This window comes from Ambystoma mexicanum, chromosome 6q (assembly GCF_040938575.1).
Source record: "Ambystoma mexicanum isolate Mex_15411 chromosome 6q, UKY_AmexF1_1, whole genome shotgun sequence".
In the NCBI taxonomy this organism is placed as follows: Eukaryota; Metazoa; Chordata; class Amphibia; order Caudata; family Ambystomatidae; genus Ambystoma; species Ambystoma mexicanum.
The window spans coordinates 928,240,795-928,264,099 of NC_090937.1; the positions used below are offsets into that span (position 1 = coordinate 928,240,795).

At 45.0% G+C, this 23,305-nt stretch overlaps 1 protein-coding gene across 3 annotated transcripts in view; it reads left to right on the forward strand.

Moving 5' to 3' along the window:
* The window catches only part of WDR17 (WD repeat domain 17), a 2,439,098-nt gene that overhangs the window by 920,783 nt on the left and 1,495,010 nt on the right, over positions 1-23,305 (forward strand). For all 3 annotated transcript variants that reach the window (XM_069631441.1, XM_069631439.1, XM_069631440.1), the window contains one exon: positions 14,307-14,393. In XM_069631441.1, the coding sequence (XP_069487542.1) occupies positions 14,307-14,393 (87 nt within the window). The remainder of the gene's footprint in view (positions 1-14,306; positions 14,394-23,305) is intronic.

A 23,305-nucleotide genomic window follows, 5' to 3' on the forward strand; every position in this document is an offset into this window, starting at 1 on the left:
ACTTTGGTTAACAAAACTTTACCTTGAGTTTGAAACATCAAGAACTGATTTGAGACTATCTTACTCACATGGATTTCCCTGTTTATTTTTGTTGAACATTGAAGCTGAATTCACATTGAATCCTGAACAAGGGAACTCACCCATGTTACTGAGAGGTTATCAAGAAACTGTAAATATTATTGTTGATGCCGTTTGAATTGCCATATATTTTCTTTGTATATTTAATGTTTAAGTGTGAGGGTCAGACATTCTGTGTTAGAGTGTTTCCCTTTAGTTTTGTTAGGCAGGGAAATCCTTGGCAGAGTAGTGATAGTGAAGCATTTAATATCTTTTATACTTTAATAAAATGCATCATCAAAAAGTTGTCCGCCTCGCATTGCTGAACCCTCACAATACCTTCACAAGGTTCTACTGTATCGGCAGAGACTCCGCAGAGGAGTCTAGGGTCGGTCAAGCTGTACTTCACATATTCACTTAAGAGGTGAGATTTCCTGCAGATGAGCCTTGTCCTCCCCCATCTTATATTGTATGTTTATATCGGTACTGCTTGGTAATCAATTCATACAGCATTTGCATCTATGAAAGATCCAATGCTGGGAATACGTTACTCCTGTTCACCGGTATTGGTCACCCTCAGATTAAAACCAATTATCTGTTTCTGACGGGAGCACAGAGGCAATGTTCATATTTGTGTGCTGGTCACTGATTGTTTGGTCTTGCTGCTGAACCCCTTCCTTTGTACAGTATGCACACACACTAATAAAGTAAAATAGCAAATGCAGCTGTAGCACTCACCGCCTATTCTTTAGTCGCTTACAAGTTCTGTCAGAGCCCAAGGAGCCCACCCATAGAGCCTATCTGTGCCCCCTCACCCTCCTTGTGATGGAGCTATTCCTGCAGGATATACTAGGCTGGACTCCACCTTCGGGGATGCATCAGTCCCTGTTACTGCTCTCGTTCTACTTGTAACCATAAAAAGGTCCAGCTCCTTCCCCCCCTTTTAAGATATCTGTGGGGGGGTGGGGTTCAGTGGTTGAGCTGCTGTCAGCACAGACTGGGATGATTCTAGCAAATGAGCACCTGACAACATGACGCTTGGGGAGAGAGAGGTAGAGAGAGAGACATTTATACTTAGCTTAGGATAAGCTAAGAACACCTAAGTTTTAATAACTGTTCAGGTTGTGTTTTAAGTTTGCTGATGAAGCGATCTGCTCAGCAATACGCATCATACAATGTGGGGAATCCTGCGGATCCGCCACCAAAGCCCAGCCTAAAGTCTCCTCCCAGGTGGCCAGTAGAGGGCATACATTTCCTGGTCCCAATCCTGGGGGTGGTGTACTGCGGGAGGATCACCTGGGGGGAGGCAGGGCCCAGGGTAGGGAGGAGGTTCTGTGGGATGAGACACAGTATTTTTCCTCAGATAGGGATACTTATACCGCCATTACAGAAGAGGTTATTGCTTATTGTTGTTCTAATGGTTTTCAGCCTTCAGTTAAAACTAGGGTGGTAAGACCTAAGATCATAACAACTAAACCTATTCCATCAAAAGAACAAACCTTTTTTTATCTCTAAACTCAAATGCCTTCCTCAATAGCTAAGGTACACTAATAGGTAGAGTGAGAGTGTTGCCTTTTCTATACCATCTGTCTCTAATAAGATTGAAACCCACACATCCTCCTCTAAAAATACTAAGTTAATTAAAACTACTCATAAAAATGTAAAAGGTGTGGAAAAACCTAACTTCACTAAAGTGAACTACATGCCACATAATACCACAGGGACTGAGACCAAGTAGAGGGCTCAGGAGGGATGTAGACATGAAGGACAGGCAAGTAGGCCTAACAGCCTTTGCCACGGTCAGGCAATCAACACTAAGAGCCTGCACCTGAACTTAAATGCCCCATATAAAAGGCTGGAGCAGGAAGGAGCAGAAGAAAGAACCTGGGAGGCTGTCAGTAGTAGCAGAAGGAGAAGAGCACAAGACTGGAAGTTCAAGAGGAAGTGTGATAACTTAAGGGATGCCAGGATGAGAGAAGAGCAGATTTCACCTGCAGGTTCTGAGTTGATCCTGTGCTGACAAACCCTGCATGGCTGTGTTTGCACTGAGAGAGACGTGGCGAGATTGAAGGTCTTCCCAGGTGCGCCTACTAGCTGTAAATGCAGAGCCGAAAATGTGCTGCAACCCGAGGCATGTGTGCAGAAGCAAGCCGCAGGACTGAGGAGTGAAGGAAACTCCCTGTGGTTGAGGCCGGATCTGAGACACCCATGCTGCAGAGGGGTGTGGGTCCCAAGGGTGCCTAAAGTAGTAGTAGGAGTAAGAACATTAGTGAAGTTGAAGCAGCCCGCAACTTCAGTGTTTCTGGAGCCGTGGAGTGAAGCTCCTTATTTAGATTCACTGAAAAGCTCTTGCCGGTAACAGTTACCAGCTCAATTATCCCTTGCGTAATAGCAGAAGCAAGTGGAAGTTGTTGAAAGTTGTTTGTTGCTGTGAGAAGCCGTTACAACAAAGGAAATGTATCACACACACATCCAAAGCAAGTTGAAGTGCTTGCATAAAGGAAACCGCTTTTCATTTCCATTTTTGAACTTCATAACCTTACCAGAGTGGTCGTGTGTCTCTAATTGAGAAGCGGAATCCTTTGGTTAAATCACTTAGGAAGTTTACAGACTTTCACAAACTGTTCAAAGGTATAGTACAACAAAGAGGGTTTGTGTGTGGACAATTATAGTTCCCGGTCAAAGTCAAAGTATCACTCCTTACTAATGAAAGGGAATCCAAGTTCTTACAGTTTCTTTAATGTTGTAAATCTCCATCAAAGAGTGGTTGCGTGTGCCTAAATCTGTTTCTCTTGTGAAGCTTGACCTCAGAACAAGTATTTTATAAACGTAGAAGTTGCTGAAGTAAAGAGAAGAACAAGAATGACCAAAGGCAGTAGGCAAATCCTTTCTATAGTGAAACAGCCCTTTTGAAATCTAACTGTGAAGAAGCTACTCACACGGTTGAGTTGCAGTAGAATAAAGGTTTATTTTTTGTAAGCAAAATTCTTAAGACCCCCAGCACATCCTAATTCTAGCACACTGTTGACCAACTGATACATATCCTAAGGAAAACATTCCACTGCTAATTGAACACTCTACATGACATGGTATGGATGACATTCTACACTGCCATTCCGCATTTACTGTATTGGGATCTGATCTTATGTGCAAACCTTTCTGTTCCCTCCATCCAAGTAACGTCTCCCCACTCCTGGTGACATATACTTTTCCTTCTGTCTCCCTCCCTTTAAACTTCAAAGTGGCAATGAAATACCCTATGACATCTGTTTTGCCCAAATTATATCCACCAGGCCTTTTATCCGACGGGAGTAGATTCTTAACATCTCCACCAACAACTTGCTCATAAACTTCACAAGAAATAAGGGACAACCTAGCCATCATCTTCACTTTCCTATCATTTATCCATAAATCAGCATAAGGACTATCACATTTGTCCTCCTCTCCACATCCCATGTTCACACGCCACCATGTTCACAGTAACAATTTCAATATTTTCTTCCTCCCCTAAGGACTGGTGTGATTCATTTGACACATAAAATGCTCTTTTTTTTCCTTAGATATGGGATAGTTTTTACAACAGATGGCGAAATGCCCCCAGCATTTACATTCCCACATCTAAAACACAGCCTCTCCTCAGAATTTAAATTTTTCACTCTTTCTACCTTTCCCTCCGTACTGTCCAATCACTTCTGATAGTGGACTTTCCCACTCTTCTTCTTCACCCTCCTGTCATCTCTACCACCATCACTTACTCTCAAAACCTCAGTAGATGACACATTATTATCTTTTACGGCTAGCTTGGCAACGCACACCATTGTGTATTCAACTCTTCTTCTTATTAACAATACCTCATCCAGATCTGGATCATCTTTTAACCAGATCTCTTCCCTAATTTTGTCATTGCAACCATAGATCATAAACTGATCTCTGTCACAGGTTTCCCCCCTTCTCACCTGTCTTTGTTGTTTGTGGGAGTTCTTCGATGGAGTTTTCTTTCGTAGGGTTCGGGTCTTGTATAACCCTGAGTGTAGGTCCTCGGATTCCAGCGTGCGTTCAGTGTTCCGAGTCCTGGGAATGTTCAGATGTTCAGATGTCCGGGAAGTCCGCGGAAAGCCAGGAAAACAGTAAAGAGTGCACACGAAGGACGAGTGCACGGAGATCCAGGATGCAAGGAGGACAAAAGGAGGGGAAATGAAGGAGGAGGAAATTAGGGGAATCGGGAGCCAGGAATCAAAGGAGAAACACAAGCGAACTACGGCAGCACACGTCTAGCCAAAGCAAGTGGTAGCGTTGAGACGCGCAGGGCCGCGGGGGCATGTCCACTTTATAGAACATAATGCATACGGTGCGGAAACTGGTAAACAGTATTCCGCGTTCGGCGGCCATGTTGGGAGTACTGTTGAGTGCAAGCCCCTATGGGTCAGGGACCAGGAAGTCCAGAAAGGACGCGTCCAATGGTTCATGACAGCATGCCTCCTCCGAAGGCCTGTTCCTCCGGGTTTGCCCGGGTGTATAAGGTGGTACCTTTGAAGTAGCCTGGGGGCGTTCAGGTTTGAGACCGGTTCCCAGGTGCATTCACTGGGTGGATAGCCTTTCCACTCCACCAGATACTGTAGCTGACCACGTCTGTAACTGGAGTCACATATTCGGGATACTTCGTATTCTAAATGGTCGTCGACAACCACAGGAGTAGATCTTGGTGCAGACCGGGAGGTCTGGACGTATGGTTTCATTAGAGATGTGTGAAATACTGGGTGTATCCTCTACCAGGAGTCTGGTAATTTGAGTCGGAAGGCCACTGGGTTAATGATTTCCTTTATGGAAAAAGGGCCATAGTACCGAGGAGCCAACTTATTAGGTCGTAAGTGTCGAGGCAGTAGTTTCAAGGATAGCCAGACCTTATCACCCACTGCATAGGAAGGTCCTGGTCTTCTTTTGGAGTCTGCATAGTGCTTGGTGTTAACTCGGGCCCTTTCGAGGTGTTCTTTGGCTTCCTTGTGTACATTGATGAGGGTTTCAATCCAGGAGTCGACTGTAGGAACCGGTGTAGGATGTGGGAGAAGGGATGGTAGAACCGAAGGGTGAAATCCTTGGCTGCAGAAGAAGGGGCTGGTCTTGACAGCCGAGTGATCCGAATTGTTGTAGGCGAATTTAGCCACAGGTATTAAAAGAGACCAATCGTCCTGAACTTTGGTAGTGAATGTTAGACAGAAACCTGTGCAGTTCCCTTAGGGACCACTGCAAAAGGCTTAAGACTACAGGTGTTGGCAGTAAACCCAATTGGTAGCAGTCTGTACCACCCAGATTTACCTGGTAGCTGTGGCTGAGCAGCCAGACCTCTGTCAAGAAGAGTTAGACAGTATATAGAGTATACAAGATAGGTACCAAAATACAGTAGCACAAGGAAACACTGACCAGAGCTTTGGTATCAAGTATATAATTATTTATTTAAAGACACACTTAGAAACACTCCAGCACTATTATTATAAGCAAGTTCAAACCACAGTCACTATTAATATATATACATCCCTTGTTCCTTATTAGACAAGTCTTAGTTAACACCACTTATTTTCAGACAGAGGTGAGCGCTTAACTAAAGATGGCACTCCAATAAGTTATCAAAAAAGGGAGGGAAAAGGCAGAAATTAGAAAAGCACACAACACAATACTTTAGAAGCACTCAGCAAGGCAGGAAAGTCAAACTCTACTTGTGAGCAAAAAGTTCAGAGGCCCGGCTCTCTCTTAGAGAGAATAGAACACCAATGCGCCCAAGATCACACAGTTTGAAAGGCTTGAAAAAGTCTTGCAGAGAGTTTAAAAAGGAATTAGTTCAGTTCAGAAAAGTTCAGTTAGCCAGCCTAGGGCCAACCCAAGTGGTAAGATGAGGATTTCCGAGACACCCCACACAGACAGTTGCGAGGGAGGCCAGGCGGACACAGTACCTTGAAAGTGGAAAGAATCCTCCAGCGGGGGCAGTTGTTCCTGGCAGTGGGTGCAAGTCGCGGCGTCGTCCAGAGGAAGAGAAGATCTCGACGTGGAGGAAAGCTGAAGGTCGTTGCACTGCCAGGGAAGAAACCAGCCGCGGAGTTCTCCAGTTAAAAGGTACTACCCTTTTATTCGCGGTAGTGGTAAAACGTGGTATCCCGGTTGCCGAGGTGCTTGGCACAGGCAAGACGGCCACGAGATGATCCGGGAAGGCGAAAAGGCGGGCAAACTGGTTATCCCCACCAAAGGAAGAAGACTCTTCGGGATGAAGATCTCCTCTGTCGTTGGAAGAAGTGGTGAGTCGGTCCAGCAGGGCTCCACCGGTGCTGTCGTCGTTGCAGGTCGGCTCAGATTCTCCCTTTTTGGATTCTTTGGTCCTGTGGCGACGTCTGAAGTCCCAGTCCCCAAAGCCCTGCTTTTATGCAGAAAACCCCCATTCATCAGTCCTAGCTGTCACTCAAACATGCTAAGTGGTGAGCCGGGCAGCTCACCACTGGGCCAATCACACAAGAGTGCGACTTGAGTTGCCGAGGCAACTCAGTCCAGGGTGCCTAAACCCCCCTCCCACACATCCTGTATACCCAGACAGAGTGGCACCACTTTTGGAGGCTTCTGTGTAGAAGCCCGCCAAAAAGTGGAACAAAGGGCTCGACTTGGGTTGGAGTTACAGAGGCGAACACAAACGCCATTTTAAAACCGAGTCCTGGCGAAAAGACCCAACCGGGGAATAAATATTAAATAAATAACCCGGCGGTATCTTTAACATTGCACCAAAAAGTGGTGCGTTTAAAATTAATGGGAAAATCCCATAGTAAATAATCTTAAGGAATATTTCGCGTGGTAACCACTGCCACCAGCCAGAAACTCGACGAGGGGGGACTGCACAGTGCCCCCTCGAAGAACAGACCCAGGGGCAATCTAATTACCCCTACCAGTACTTCCACAATATGATGGTTTGTACTGGTTCTGTTCCCAATTTAAGACTAGTAAAGTCAATGGTGACTTTACATGCCCTGGGAGACAGTAGTCAGTCCCAGGGTATGGAGTCTATGTTTGGGGGTCACTATGACACCCGTGTGTTACTGCACTGAGGGTGCTGTGTAACACACTTACCAAAAACCACATGAAACCCTATGGAGTAAAAGACCCCATAGCCCTTAAAACACACTACAAAGTCAAAGGATATCTAAAATCATGTCTAAGAGTGGGAGAAAAAGAGTCTCACTCTTAGCAGGAGAAAAAATAAACCCCAAAAAATCCAGCAAAGCTGCTGGGGGACTCACTAGGTTTGGGAAATTAGCCTTAACAGAGAATTCTCCCTAACAGTGAAACAACGAAGATACTGCTTCAGGGTTTGGTTCACACTTTCTGTAGCTCCGTTGGTCTGTGGATGACAACCTGAGGAGAAGACAAGTTGGATTCCTAGTATACGGCATAAGTGTTTCCAGAATTGAGATACGTATTGAGGACCTCTGTCTGATATGATCTTGGAAGGGAGTCCATGAAGTCGGAATATGTGTTCCAGGAAGATTCCAGCGAGTTCTGAGGAAGATGATAATTTATACAAGGGTGTAAAATGAGCCATGTGAGTGAATAAATCAATGGTAACCATGATAGTTGTGGATCCCCTGGAAGGTGATAGTTCAACAATAAAGTCTGTAGCAATAAATTCCCAGGGCCTTGTTGGTAGCGTTGGTTGGAGTAGAAGACCCGCCGGCCTCTTGTTATCATGCTTGTTTTGATTGCAGACTTTACAGGCTAGGATGTACTGCTGGACGTCAACTTTCATTTTTGGCCACCAAAATTGTCTTTGTATTAAACGGAGAGTGTTGGTAATTCCACGATGTCCTGAATGAAGGGTATCATGACAGAGGCTTGTAATCCTTTGTCGCAGTCTCTGTGTGGGAATGACCAGGCCATTGTCCTTGAACAAATACCCGTCCTTGGTTTTCAGATTCCATCGATTCTTCCCAGTAAATTCCTTCCAGATCTCTGAGGACTGGGTTTGAATCCGAATGTTTTCCAGGAGAGTGATTGCTTGAGCTACGAAAATTGTATGGGGAAACATCTTTGGGAAGGATCGATCTTCCAGAGTTTCGTAGTCGGCACGTCGGGGTAAGGCGTCAGCAATAATGTTGTGTGTTCCAGGTACATGATGGATCTGGAACTGGTACTGGGCAAAGAAGAAGGCCAACGGGCTTGACAACTATTCCTACATTCCATGGATTGTGGGCTTGGAAATTCTGATGATCCGTACGGACCTGAACAGGATGTTTAGCTCCCAGGAGTAGATGACGCCACTCTGTGAAGGCTTGACGGATGGCCAACAATTCCTTTTTCAGAACAGGTCTCGCTAGGAGTTAGGGTTCGGAGAGATAAGCGATGGGGTGTTCCAACTTGTCCTCGAATTCCTGCTTTAAGACTGCTCCAATGGCGTAGTTAGAGGCATCAGTCTCCACTAGGAAAGGTCGATCAATGTCAGGTTGAGCCAAGATGGGGGCTTGTGTAAATTCCGACTACAAATGTTGAAACTCTTCGTCTTGGGCTGCGGTCCAGAGGAAGGGAGTATCCTTCTTCAACAATGTAATGATCGGTTGAACTATCTAAAAGGAAGGTATACATTTCCGGAACAAGTTGGCAAGCCCCAGGAAGGATTGAATCTGTTTCACAGTAGTTGGAACAGGCCAGGATAGTATGGGATTTACTTTTCAGTGCTCCATTCCAATTCCTTCTGGACTAAAAACAAATCCGAGATAGTGAACAGTAGAGACATGAAAAAGGCATTTCCCGGGTTTAGCCAGGAGTTTATGTTCACGTAGCCATTGTAAGACTGCCTTGACATGTTCTTCATGCTTGAGATGGTCCTTGGAGTATATCAGTAAATCATCCAGGTAAACTATGACGAAGAGGAACAGCATATCGGAGAACACCCGGTCCATAAAACGTTGGAAGACCGCTGTGGCATTGGCGAGTCCGAAAGGCATGACCAGGTATTCAAAGTGACCAAAGGGTGTTCTAAAGGCTGTTTTCCATTCGTCACCTTCCTTTATACAGATCAGATGGTAGGCACCTCTGAGATCCAATTTCGTGAAGATTACGGCTCCTCTCACCGCTTCAAGGATATCCGAGATTAAGGGCAATGGGTAGCGGTCCTTGAGGGTGCATTGATTAAGACCACGATAATCAAGACAAGGTCTAAGCTCCTAAGTATCTTTCTTGGGAACGAAAAACAATGAAGCTCCCGCTGGGTATTTGGATGGTCGTATGGTGCCATTTTCTAGGTTGGTATCCAAGTATTCTCTGAGGGCCCTTTTTTCAGGTTCTGATAGGATGAGCATCCTTCCAAAGGGAATCACTGCCGAGGGTTCAATATCGATAGCGCAGTCTTCAGGTCTTTGAGGGGGTAGGGCTTGAACTATGGCAGTTGAAAACACATCAGTATGGTCCTGATAGGCTCTGGGGACCTGGATAATATTTGAGACCGTGAGTGGGCCTTGCTGGTCTGTCAGCGTAGCTTCAGAGGATCTTGACGAGGAATCCAAGGATAGGCAGTGAGACATGCAATGTTCGGAGCCAAGAAACAAGGATCCTGCTGCCCAATTGATGTATGGGTTGTGCTTCTGTAACCAGGGCATACCCAATACCATTGGATAATGGGCAGACTTTATGATGTCAAACTTGATCATCTCTTGATGATGGTTTATCAAGAGCTGGATCTCTTTGGTTTGCAGGGTGATTGGTCCTGAAGAGAGAGGTCGTCCATCGATGGCCTCTACTGGTTGCATGATGTCTCGAGTTTCATATGGAATGTGGTGGGTAGTGACCCAATCCTGATCTATGAAAATCCCATGGCTCCACAATCCACTAATGCCAGAATGGGGTAAGTTTCTTTCTTGGACGGTGATAGAAAGGCCTGCAAGATCACAAGGTTGTTTTGTCCAGGTGAGTTCAAGGATGGAATAGATGTGGAGCAAACATCTCTCTCCCGAAGCTGTGCTCCGTCTAGGATCTGGAGCTGGCGTTTCCCGAATGCCGTGGAGGGGCCAAAGGACATTCTCTCACAAGATGTTTATCTGAGGCACAGTACATATACAACCCGGTGTGAATCCGTCGCAATCTTTCTTGCAGGGATATGGGTCTGCAGAAGGCCCCCAGTTGCATGGGTTCAGGGTCTGTAGTCGGGGCAGGAGTGGGCTTGGGTTTAGAGGGAGATTCTATAGAGGTCTTTTGGTAAGGCATCTTTGTTTTCTTCTTTTCCGCCTTCCTTTCCTGGATTCGAAAGTCTATTTGTAAGGAGAGGTCCATAAGGGCCTGGAAGGAACCTGGGCGAGCTACCCTGGCTAGCTCGTCCATTAATTCTTCGTTTAGTCCTCTCCGGAATAGGGTGAAACAGGCCTCCGGGGACCAATCTGCTTCCTTGGCCAGTTGCTTAAAGCGTGTTACATAGGTAAGCATATCCTGGGACCTTGTTGGAAATCCAATAGACGTTCTTGGGCACTGTAAACCTGTTCTGGGCGGTCAAACATGGTCTTTAGAGCCCATACAAACCCATCATAATCATCCAGGAGGGCATCTCCAGAATTAACTAAGGGCGTAGCCCAGGTTAATGCATTCCCAGAGAGATGCGAAATCATAAAGCCCACCTTTGCCCTGGGAGTGGAAAAGTAGTAGGGCTTAAAGGTTAAGTGCACTAAACACGAATCAAGGAAGCCACGAAGGTTCTTTGAGGAGCCATCATATTTATCCACTACTCCGCCCAGCAATACACTTTCCTTGGTCACAGAATCACTTGACAGGACTAGATGTTTTAATGCGGCATTCTCAGCTTTGAGATTCAGAACTTCTGTAGTTAACTCTTGCATGCTGCGCATGAGGTCTTGAACTGCAGCCTCCATGTCCGTATCCGTATCAGTTTGTTGGCGTCTCAATCTGTCACAGGTTTCCCCCCTTCTCACCTGTCTTTGTTGTTTGTGGGAGTTCTTCGATGGAGTTTTCTTTCATAGGGTTCGGGTCTTGTATAACCCTGAGTGCAGGTCCTCGGATTCCAGCTTGCGTTCAGCGTTCCAAGTCCTGGGAACGTTCAGATGTCCGGGAAGTCCGAGGAAATCCAGGAAAACAGTAAAGAGTGCACACGGAGGACGAGTGCACGGAGATCCAGGATGCAAGGAGGATCAAAAGGAGGGGAAATGAAGGAGAAGGAAATTAGGGGAATCGGGGAACCAGGAATCAAAGGGGAAACACAAGTGAACTACGGCAGCACACGTCTAGCCACAGCAAGCGGTAGTGTTGAGATGCGCGGGGGCGTGTCCGCTTTATAGAACGTAATGCGTACGGCACGGAAACTGGTAAACAGTATGCCGCGTTCGGCGGCCATGTTGGGAGTACTGTTGAGTGCAAGCCCCTATGGGTCAGGGACCAGGAAGTCCAGAAAGGACGCGTCCGATGGTTCATGACAATCTCTTATGTGTTCGTCCAATCTGTCCCCGAATTTACAGTTTACAGCCGATTGGCGCAATGCCGTCACATATTCTTCAACTGATTCTCCTTCCCGATGGTGTCTTGTCCCAAAATTGTATCTCTCCAACACTGTACTAGTCTTTACTTCGAAATGGCGATCTAGTTATAAAAGTGCCACTTCAAATTAATTTGCACCACTCTGCAAATCCATTTCTGGAATTTCTGGTAGAGTCTCATATATCCACTGTCCCTCAAATCCTAAAAAGTTAATTAATAACAACACCCATCTTTCAGCAGAAATCGAATTCCCACAAGCGGCCTTAGTGTAATGCAGAAAGCCCTTCTTCCAAGCAGCCCATTTGATTTTTGCATGTCCTGGACTTACCAGAAACACTGGCGGTCCCGGTACACCTGCCTCCGCCATCTGTATATATCTGACCCTTGTATGTTCCACTTACCACAGCTCTCTCTCAAATGTATTTCTTATTCCAATACTGTGCTGACACAAAAGTTGTAACATGTGTGCCCCTCCCGTGGGCCCTGGGCACACGTATTGTTTATTGAAAATTGTCCAAAACACGTAACTTAGTGTGCAGAATATCTGTATCCCTCACTGCATAGGTATATCATACGTGATTCATGTTTCACTTCCTCTGAATTCCTGCACAATAATATACCTCTGCTTTCTCGAGGTGTGTTCCTCAGTGGAATATACTCCACGTATCATTTACATATGTTTCCTCGCTCCCATTGTTGCCTAATTCAGTTTCCTTGTAACTTAGAGACGCTTCATGCTGATTGCATGGCTCACACACTTCGTTTAGCCACGTGTCCTCTACGTAGCGTAACCGTATGTTGATAGTTTCCCAGCTTCCTCTGTGCGTTGCTGTCTTCAGTCCCTGCAGTCCGTGACACCACTGCTCCTGTTTCTCTATCCCTCCACCTCTCTCTGCTCCTCTCCGAAACGGTATACCGATGCACGTACTACGCCGCAGCTTTCTCACTCTTCCTCGGCAGAGCTGCGTTCGATCGGAGACGCAATCACAGCTGAAGGGAGTCGCTCTCGTTGCCAGGTAACATCCAGCCTTAATGAAAAGACGCGATTAGCTGGCAGTTGCCGCACTTCTTTTCACTTGTTTTCTTCCATTTAAAATATGTTCGCTGTCGTACAAACTTGGTCACATTACCCACAGCATAGATAACATGGCCGTCGCTTCTAGTAAGCCTGTTACCTCCAATATTTCTTTACTGGTTGGTTGCCGCTTTTCACTGTTGAACAGCTGGATAAATCCACTAGTTCCGAATAAGTACTTTGTATCTGTCGCGCAACACCGCTTCCCTTCAATCCTTGTTTGGGATGCGAGGAGGAGTCAGCAATCACAAACCAGAAAACATAGCACACTCCTCTGAAGTTCCTTCTGACGGATGGTGGGTGTCAATCCTCGTCGCCACTGTGAAGAAGCTACTCACACGGTTGAGTTGCAGTAGAATAAAGGTTTATTCTTTTTAAGTAAAAATCATTAAGACCCCAGCACATCCTAACTCCAGCACACTGAGGACCAACCGATGCATATTCTAAGGAAAACATTCCACTGCTAATTGAACACTCTACATGACATGGTATGGATGACATTCTACACTGCCATTCCACATTCTAATTATTGTCACTATACAACACTAACCACCTGCATTTCGATGTTGTTGTTAAAGTTCCAGTGTCCTCTGATACAAGTGTGACAAGGTTATTAAAAGCTGGAAGAGTGGCAAAACAGCTTCGGGGTAACTGCTGGAACCAAGATGATGTTCATAAAGCTGGGGAAGGTAGCTGGGGGCTTGTAAGAAGATTAGGTAAACAATCTGTAATGCTGAGACTGTTGAAGCTGAGAAAGAAGCAGTCTGGAAGCAGAGGCAGATTTTACTGGTGGTAGTAAGACAGATAGAAGAGGCAAAGAGGCTGTCCTTTTCTTATAACCTAGGAAAGAAAAGTGCCTTGCCTACCTGTGGAGGTCAAAGAGTCTTATCTTTAAAATGCCTAAGGTACCAAGTTAAAGCAGATATATAAGAACTGTGGTTGTCTATAATACTGTCAGGCAATGTTGTATTGGAAGTGGTTGAACCAATGGCATACTGTGGAGCAAAGGAGCCTGCTTCCATAGTTACAGTAGTAGAAGGGTGTTGTCAAGAGGAAAGCAACACCCTAAGAAGAAGCATCCTGACAAAGTGTATTAAAGATGCTGCAGAGGTTCTAAACATATGGACAGTTGTTGAAATAGAAGTAGTCCTTTTTTCCTTGAACTACGTATCCAGTATTACCATTGGTGCTGTTTGCTTTGCTGGAATTTGAAGGGGAACCTTTCAACAGAACAACAAAGAACTGTTACCAGTGAGTTTTTCTTTGGGTGAACTTTCAAGACTTCAGTTCAAGAACTGATTCAAGACTTTTTGTTCCTTCATGAACACTTGGAGAGATTGACCTTTGACAATTCTGATAAAGGGATCTACCCAGGACAGGTGAAGATCATCCAAGTCACTGGTTGTTTGGTAAACACTTGTTTATGCTCTTTATGATTTACTTTGAATGTTTTGTTGTTTAGTGTGAGGGCCAGTTTTGTATATGCTAGGAGAATTTATCTTAGAACCTACACTAGGTAGGGAACTCCCTGGTAGAGTAGTCTTAGTTAGCCTTTCTCTGCACTTTTGATTATTAATAAAATGTCTAACACTGAGAAAACTACAAGCAGTTGTACGCCTCGCATTACTGACCTTTCACAACAAGCATTTAATTAGTTGTCTGTTTATTCCAGCATTATACGAACAATTGATGGCAAAGTTCTTCACAAGTACAAACACCCTGCTGCAGTCTTTGGTTGTGACTGGAGCCAGAATAACAAGTAAGTAATGTTCTTTAGAAAGACAGTGTTCTCTGGAAATCTGTTGTATATATTTTATTTTGTTTGTCTGTACAATGAAGAAACAACCTAATATTAAGGATCTAAATAGTAACTTAAATAATGCTCCAGTCATAATCCTAGGTTAAATTCTGTGATGTACAGCTGACCAGCAAATAGGGAAACATTTTATGTGTTTGTTGATTCAGCCTTTTTGCCTGACTGTTTTTAAAACCTTTTTTATGTCAATGCCAAAAAACAAGTTATAGTGTTCACTATACATGTTTAATTTATTAGCAAACATGGTGCAATATTTGGGCACGCATTGATAACCATCCAACCTTCCATTTATCTGCCCTCAGTATTGTTCTCATTTTACCAAATTATTTTTTTTTTATTTGTATATAATCTAAAAATAGATTTTTACAAAAAAAGAATCAGAAGAAAGAAATTAGACATTTCATTCATTTGTTTGCTCAAGTAGAAAATCATAAGGCTATTTGTTTAAAATCTGAGTGCTTGTCAGTGATTTTCCAGCCTCTACTGTAATTTTGTAGCAGTTTGTTCATTCCAAAAAGAGAGAAGGTTCTTCTGAATAACTACAGTATCGCTGGGATTTGGGGAAACAGCTCCTTGGCTATATATTGCATGATGTTGACCGTCGCCAGTAGCCATCATGTTCTGTCTCCTCCTATCAGTTTTTTCTAGCATAGGTCTTCGTCCCTAAGACAAAAGCGCGATAAGGTGCCATGCAGGTATTTGAGATGGATACTTTGCGTTGCTGGGCATGTCAAGAGTAGGTGGCAAATAGTTTCTTTGATTGAAGGGTGATTACAAAAGCGGCATGAGTTAGTCGCTGCTAGGCCTTTGATTGCCAAGATTTCTTTGGTTTCGAACAGGTTTAGCCTAACTCTCATAAAGATGTTTTGAGCCCGTCTATTTGGAAATAGTTTAATGTAGTTCTGTAGGACGTCCAATTTTCTGAAAGTATGAGGGAGATGCATGGTAAGTTTATTTTTATTGGCAGTTTCAAGTGTTGATATCCAATCTAGTTCTCTTATCTTTTTTATGGTTTTTACTGGGTTATTTATAAGTTCTACCGCAGAACTCTCTGCATCCGCTAGAGATGCTAGATTTTCTGTCTTTCATTTGGTCAACATGGCACAGGAGGAACCTGTCATTTCTTGGTTAATCAATTTGTAAACATATTTCCCTGACTGTAAGCTGCTGTTTTGAGGAAATTGAAAGAGGTTGGCAAGTATTAGAAAATTGGGGCAAGTGTTAGCTGTTTTATGATTGTTACCTTATTTCCAAACGTATTGCTTTCAACAATATATTTAACATGTCACACGGTGCCTCATTAGTTTACTATGCCCCACGTGCTCTTAACGCCTGTGAAGTTCCTCAGGACTGTTTTCCCTCCTATACATTTCAATTTTATGTGCAATTTATCAGCAATGTTCTCAGATCTGCCGGTGTCTGTTTTCATTTTATGCTGGCCACAACAGGAACCCTGGCAAATGTGCATAAAATATAGGCCTGATCTGTTCAACCCTCAGCAAGATCCAATAATGGATGAATGACAATATGGTCTCCCTAAACATAATTGACTGCGTGTCAACATTAGGTACCTCCAAATTCTTACTCCGCATGCACTGTAGGTTATCCATTCCAGGGATCCTGGACTAGGACTTCTGACCCAAAAAAACAAATACTGTGGTCCACTGTGTCCTCTCATTTGAGTGCCGTGTGTGATGAATCTGATGATGTCATCACTCCTTTCTCTGAGATAGCCTCTTCACATGTGGCCAGGGGACGGCAGTCCCTACCTGTTCCTGACCCTGGGGGAAGCTATATGAGGGAGGACCTCATGGGGGGAAGCGACCCTAGGAGGGTGACATGACATCACGTGAGACACAATATACTTCTTTCCCTTTTAGAGATATTGCCTCCATCTCTCATGCCCTAATGGCATGTGCCATCATCCCCTTCACCAACTTGACAATTTTACTGACAGTATTAGTCAATATCAAAAAGCAAATAAAGGAACAAAAACTGAGACAAGGAAGAGGGTAGGAGCAATGATGATTACTCCTAATACAACCAATTCCTGCAGTCCAGTAGTTGGAAAATGCAATTGTCCCGACATGGTTTAAAACCATGCAGGGGAAAGAACCATAGAGTTCGTCTCTTGTCCCAGCTGGGGTGTTGACAGCCAGGGAGAGAGACTGGGAGTGCGGCGACTGGCAGCGCATAAGATTCTCTGCTAATGACACGGGTCGGAGCAGCCAAAGGAAGCAGAACGTCTTGCTGAGTCGTGGAAGGCCTGGGAACGTTGTCCAACAAATCTCATGCGTCGAAGCACTGCCACCAAGACGCAGAGAAGAGGACAGGCTGCCAAGGGGAGCCAGAGGCATGGTGGAAGCTGACGAGCGAACAAAGCGCTCTGCAGATCTAACGACAAACAGCAGACCGACACGGGAGACGCAAGGGACCCCGAAGCTGCTGCTGAGAACTGGTGTGCCCGTTGAGAGGGAGGTGGACGCCGGGGCGCTCTGGAGGGTGTCCCACATACCGAAGGAAACCCAGTGGTGTGAGAGCTGGGGGAAGCCTAAACCAGATATAGGTCTACTGGTACATTTGATGATAAGAAGTCCATAGAAACGGGTCTGAGACCCGCATCCACATTATAAAATATATGTGGGAAAAAAAACAGTGTGTCGGAAAAGTCTGAAATACAATGAATATTAAAAGTCCTGGCAGGGGAGTACACCAGGCGAAAACAAGTGTGTAGAAAGTGAACTACAGAATGAAAGTCCTGGAGGAGGGTATACCAGGCAAAGCCAAGTCGGTGAAGTGAATTACAGTGAATGTGAAAAGGAACCTGACAGGAGAATATGCCAGGTGTTTTGCGAGTTAAAGAATCCCAAGGAATAACTACCCCTAAGGATTTGGAACTACAGTGAATGTGTAAAGAGAAGGAACCTGGCAGGAGAGAGTATACCAAATGTTTTGCGAGTCTGGGACCTGCACCCAAATTCTATCAAGGAACTGTAAGAAAGAACATGGCAGAGGAGTATAGCAGGTGTTGTTGTGTGAGTCAGAGAATCCCAAGGAAGATTCATGCCCCTAGGATTTGTGAATTACATTGATTGTGAGAAGGACTTGAGGAAGGGAGACATTTCCCCTGCAATAAGTTGTAACATTAAGAGGAGGAGAGTTATCCTCTTGAGCTACAAAGAACTTGGTTATTCTTTTGAACTTTTGTTTTGGTGGAGCGAAACCTGGCAAAGGGGGTAATTCCCTGGAACTGTGAACAATACTTCATTCAGAACCTTTGTTGGATATACGCCTTTTTTGTTGAATTTAAACATTTGTGCACTTTGCAAGTTAGAGACATTACAGTTGGCACCTAATTACTTATCGAGTGTGAGGCCTAGGATACGATTTCAGATGCGGGACATTTTTGCTTTGGACATCTTGAGGCACGACAAGCCCTTAGTTTTGGTTGAGGTAGGGAGATACCTCCTAGATGAGGGACAATGAGGCATTTTCCAACCCCTTTATTATTTAATAAAGTTTGTGGCAAACACCATGAGTCCTCTGTGTCTGCGTCTCATTCCTGGCTCTTCACACATGTTAACATCATCCTTTCTTCTGCTTTTTTCACTCTATAATTCTTGAGGTGCATGAAGCACTTCCTCTCAAGCCCAGCCTTACGACCTACCATTTTACTTGTTTCTTCCACTTAGCTCCACTATTGCAAAGCTTTACTTGAAGGTTCCTACAAAACATTTTTAGACACAGCCTTTAAAACTCTGCCAGTGACAAATATTAACTAGATAAGACCACCTCTGCCCTGTTTTATTACCCTTACATTTGCTCGCTTTAAAAGAAAGATGTACATTTAAATTCATCTTTTAGGTCTCCAAAGATCTATGGAAATGCCTTAGATTTGTAGATGTCATCTCTGTCTGTGGGGCATCCAGGCCCATTCGATCTTCCAACAGAAACTTGATCTTTTTCATTTTCAGCGGACAGAATACGTTTACTACAGAATCCCCACTCTCTGTCACTCTCCCTCGCAATCTATTTAAGCCACGAACTCTCTTTTCCAGGTTTGAAATAAGTCAAAAACCTGTCTTCTCTCTTAAGCATATTATTAATCTCTTAACTTCTAGCCAACGTCTCAGTTTCCCTGGGCTTTCATGGTAACATATTTTGCAGCATGCCATGCAAAAGTAAAAAAGTTAAGAAAATAATGAATGGGCATTAAAATGGACAGTGGCCTCTAATTGTATACCCACTAACCAAGATGTTAATATAATCAAACCTTAAAATAAATTACTCTTCAATGTAAAGAAATATAAAATTCTCTTTTAGTTCTTTGGACAATAGTTTATATTTGTGTCTTGTGTTTTGTCTTAGCTAATATGCTCTTTCATACTAGGTGGGGTGACAAACCTTGTTGGGTGTGGGTGCTGGCAGTTGGCGGTTGTCCAGTTCTGTGAGGTTATCTTGGTACTCTATTCTGATAGGTTGTTGAAAAATCTAGACACATCAATCCTGAGTTGTTTCTGTACATGTTATTTAATGTACTGAAAAACACAACATGAGCCATGTGAGGTGAAACAAAAAGCTGACGCGCGTTTCAACCGCAGTCTTTATCAAGGCTGTGATAGGTGAAGTGTTGGAGTGATATATGTGCAAAAGGTAGGTGACGCAATGATGTTTTTCTGATTGCAGCATTCATGATAACAACATGATCACGTTGCCAAGGCCATGGTTGGCCACATGGATACATTAAAGAGAGAAGGATGTCACAATGTTGTTCAAAATTGGATACAATTCATAACATGTTTCAGTGGCGGGGGGTGAGTTGTGGTGGTTGTGGTTACATATTGCAAAGCCGAAATAAGCATCATAAGTATCCATATTATTACATGATAAAGGTCATTTGTTACAAATATAGTATATTAGGCATGAGTAACAAGGTACCAAGGAAAGGAAGGAAGAGGCGAAAAATAGGTAAAGTGTTAGGGCAAGATTTAGATGCATGGAGTCAAGGTTGGGAAGCCCAGTTAAGGCTGGGCTGCCATTGCTTACCAGAAAAAAGTGGGTGTCTTGGCTGACAGTTGAGAAAGTCTGCAGGCCTCCGCTGCAAGCTGGACAGCTGATCTGAAAATGAGATTGGTGGAGCTATCATGTTGGAGTTCAGAATGGTGTGTACACTTTATTTATGGGACAATAAATCTGGTTGAGGATGGTATTAATGATGGCTGCTGAACTGCATGTAATTTGCAAATTGGTGAAAGCTGATGGGTTGGTTGCCCCCTTGAGGCCGGAATGCTGCCTGAGGCACATCCTGTTGGTTTAAAAGATGGGTGTGTCACAATTCCACCACGTATATTATACCCAGCAAAAGGATACAGGTATAACCATAAAGGATGCAATGGAAGGGTCTTCCGGATCCTTAAGGAGGCAGACGGCTTGAAAGAAGTGTAGTCAAAAATAGACCTTCCAAATTATACCGCCCTCTGACTGATAGAACAGGCAGAGGGAGGAATCACTGGAAAGGGCGTGGGAAAATTAGAAGTCAGCCTAGGATTAAATAAGACATAATGAATGCGTATTCCAACAATGCTGCACACTAATATTTCATCAGTTAGGACAACACTAACCTGAAGATGATTTGAAGTCAGCTTGTAGATGAGTAGAACGAAGTCTCCGCCAGGAAGTCTCTGAAGTAATCCAATGGTAATCCAATAAAGAACCAACGAAAAGGAGGGAAGGTTAGTAAGGGAAAACTTATCCCGAACGGTACGAGGGTCAAGCTAGATACCGGGTTGGTGCACCACAGGATAGCATCCAAAGTAATGTGCACAATCACCTTCTAAATTAACAATTGTCGGCAGTACTTCCTTTCCCATGTAGAACGAAATTCCACCTGTTTCTTCACAGGTGACTGGATTCTATCAGAGCACAGACTTGCGTGTGGATTTGTACAGAGTTCCAAAAACCGCGTGCAGTTAAGAAACGTGAACACAGTACACACATCCAGAACAAACACGCGTGAAGAGTTCAGGAAACGGCGTGTGGTTTTTACATGCAAACAAAGTACACGCAGACAGGACAGCCGCGCGTGAAGAGTTCAGGAAACCGCATGTGGATTTACACGCTGCCGAAGTACACGCAGCCAGGACTGCCAGAGACCGCAGGTGCAGGGAAAACCATACCTCGGTCTTGAATGCGGCCAAAGGTAGCGTGTAGAAAAGGACACGCAGCACAAGGAGAGCTGCCCGTTTCTTCTTGGACACGGCTACCGAAGATCGCGTGTGAAATTACACGCACAAGAAAAGACCAGGAAGTTGTTGAAGGGATGCGAGGATGCAGATCAGCTACAAGACTCCATGTTTGTTCAATCAGAAGCAGCGAGCGACGTCCCCACGCTGCTTATAAACGTAAGGTTAAACACACGTGACAATTCCTAATCACGTGAACTAACGACATGTATAATGCAAACGTCGTTTTCCAGGCAAGGTATCAAACAGCCTCCATCTTGAATAGAAGGGCTTTGCAGTTCTATGGGCATAACGCGGAAGGTGAATAACGGGTCCGGATGTGGTGTGACTGTGATGCATGATAGGGTGGAGCTCAGGTAGGTGAGCGTGGTGGGTGCTGTGGCATAGTGAAAGTTGTGAAAGGGTGTGTGCTAATGGGTTGGCTGCTCCCATGGGGCTGGAGTGCCGCCTGTTCTATGTCCTAATGGGCTACGGTACGGGCTTTAGGTAGCCCGGGGTAGGGGCGATAAACTAAGGTGAATGAGCCGTGTTGGCTAGTCACGTCGTGCTGGTGAGGGGGGAGCCCAGTGGGATGCAGAGGTTATGAAGGGGAACCCTGAGGCAGGGAAGTCATACTAGGGTACACTGTATCCGGTGTAAGGCATGAGAGGTCAGGTAGCTGTGTTGGGCAAATGTCACAATGTGAACCGTACCCAAGGGACTGTGGGTAGTTATTTGAAGGTCCCAGGGAACCATGGGCTAGAGAGAGGCGTACTAAGGTACTGTCATGATCTCTGCTTCCAAAAGGTCAGGGTTTTCCCAACTCCCTTGGAAGCAGATCCATAACCCAGGTTCCGAGTGCCAACCAGTCCCAATTGGGACCTTTTGGACCCAGTCCTGGCGCCAGTGGCACCAGGCTCATAAATATGCCCAGTCCCAGCGCTGGAAGCGCCGGGCTCATAATGCTTGGGTGGACTTACCTGCAGCAGACCATGCTGCTTACTTGCCTGCCAGTTGAGCCTCTGATCCACTTCTGTTTGGAACTACTTTTCCTGTTGGGTGGGGCAGGAGCCACTCCCTAGATTCAGAACACTGGAACTCTTCTGGAAAGCAGGAACTCTTTTCTTACCTAGGCGTGGCTGTGGAAGGAGACACCTAAGCACTACAGGAGGCTATTTAAACCACACCCGGTGGATGAATCTTGCTTTGCGTTATTCTGCATCCTCTGCAGCAGAACGCTCATCATGTCTTTTGCATCGGATCCTGGGCCTAAGGAAAAAGGCTTACCATCCTGAATCCAGTCTTCAGCAACACCTATAAAGACAAGAAAGAACAGGTTAGCATTCCGGCATCTGAAAGACAAAGGCTTACCTACTCTTCGTGCACTCCGGCAATCTTCACACTGCATTCCGGCATCTGAAAGACAAAAGCTTACCAACTCTTCGCACGTTCCGGAGGCCTTCGGCGCTGCATCCTGCATCTGAAAGACAAAACAAGGTGCGTTTAAAGACATTGGGGAACTTTAATACTCACGTGCCATTACTCCTTTCCACATCTAACCCAGTGGGTATTCCGGCACCCTGCAGCCGCTCCGAACTCATACCTGCAAAATAAAAGACAGTTAGAGCGCATCGTGAAGCAGGCAACAAGCGCTTACTTACGTGCTTCCAGGCGCTTCTATTCATCACACGGACTCCATCTTCAACTCACTTCAGCCCGTCATCCGCCATCGCCGGAACCCTGCAAAACAAGAGACATCATTACTAAAGACTTTAAAGACAATAGAATTACTCGAAACTTACCGTTCGTGCAGTAAACGACGGACAGCAGTCCTCTGAAGTCAAGAGGCCTGCGCTACCTATCCAGTGAAGAAACTGGTTACAGCACCCTGCCCCGAGGCAGATGGAGAGCTCGGCATTCACTTACCTAAGGTGAGAGCGTTAACCTTTGGGGGTCTACAGGAGAGCAAAAAGGGAAGAGATAGGGACACCCCAATAACCCCAGTTCATTAATCCCATATTTTCTATCTGCAGACATCTTACTCTTGAAGTCAGGCATACAGTGCACAGAGGTCCAGCCCAAAGAGCCAACCGGGTGCTACACATCACCTTTGAAGATACGGTAGTCGCCCAGTCAAGACCGGCGCCTCTGCGAGAATCAGGTGAGCGTTACAGAACGCAAAGCCAACCGCAAAACTCTCGCCCAGGCGCTATGGAAACCTCGGATACTGACCACCTAGCCCGGTTACTTGGGGAACTAAGGGCAGAAGTGCATGCAGCTCGTCAGGAAACGAATGCTCTAAGAAGGGAACTAATTATTTCCAAGGAGAGAACAGACGGTCTTGCTAGACAATTGCTACAGTCACAAGCCGGACAAACCCCGTTACCCGCATCAGGGGCAAATCTTCCTTCAACATCCTCTATGAATCCAGTGCAGATCAACCTACCTGGGAATGTACCTCTGGCTCCGCCCGAACGATTTTCTGGTGACCCAAAGAGGTTTGCAGTATTTATCAATCAGTGCCGGTTGCACTTCTTATGCCGGCCAGCAGCCTTTCCAACTGATCAAGCTAAAGTAGCTTTTGTACTTTCATACCTTAGTGGCAATGCGGCAGACTGGTCGATCCCTCTAGTT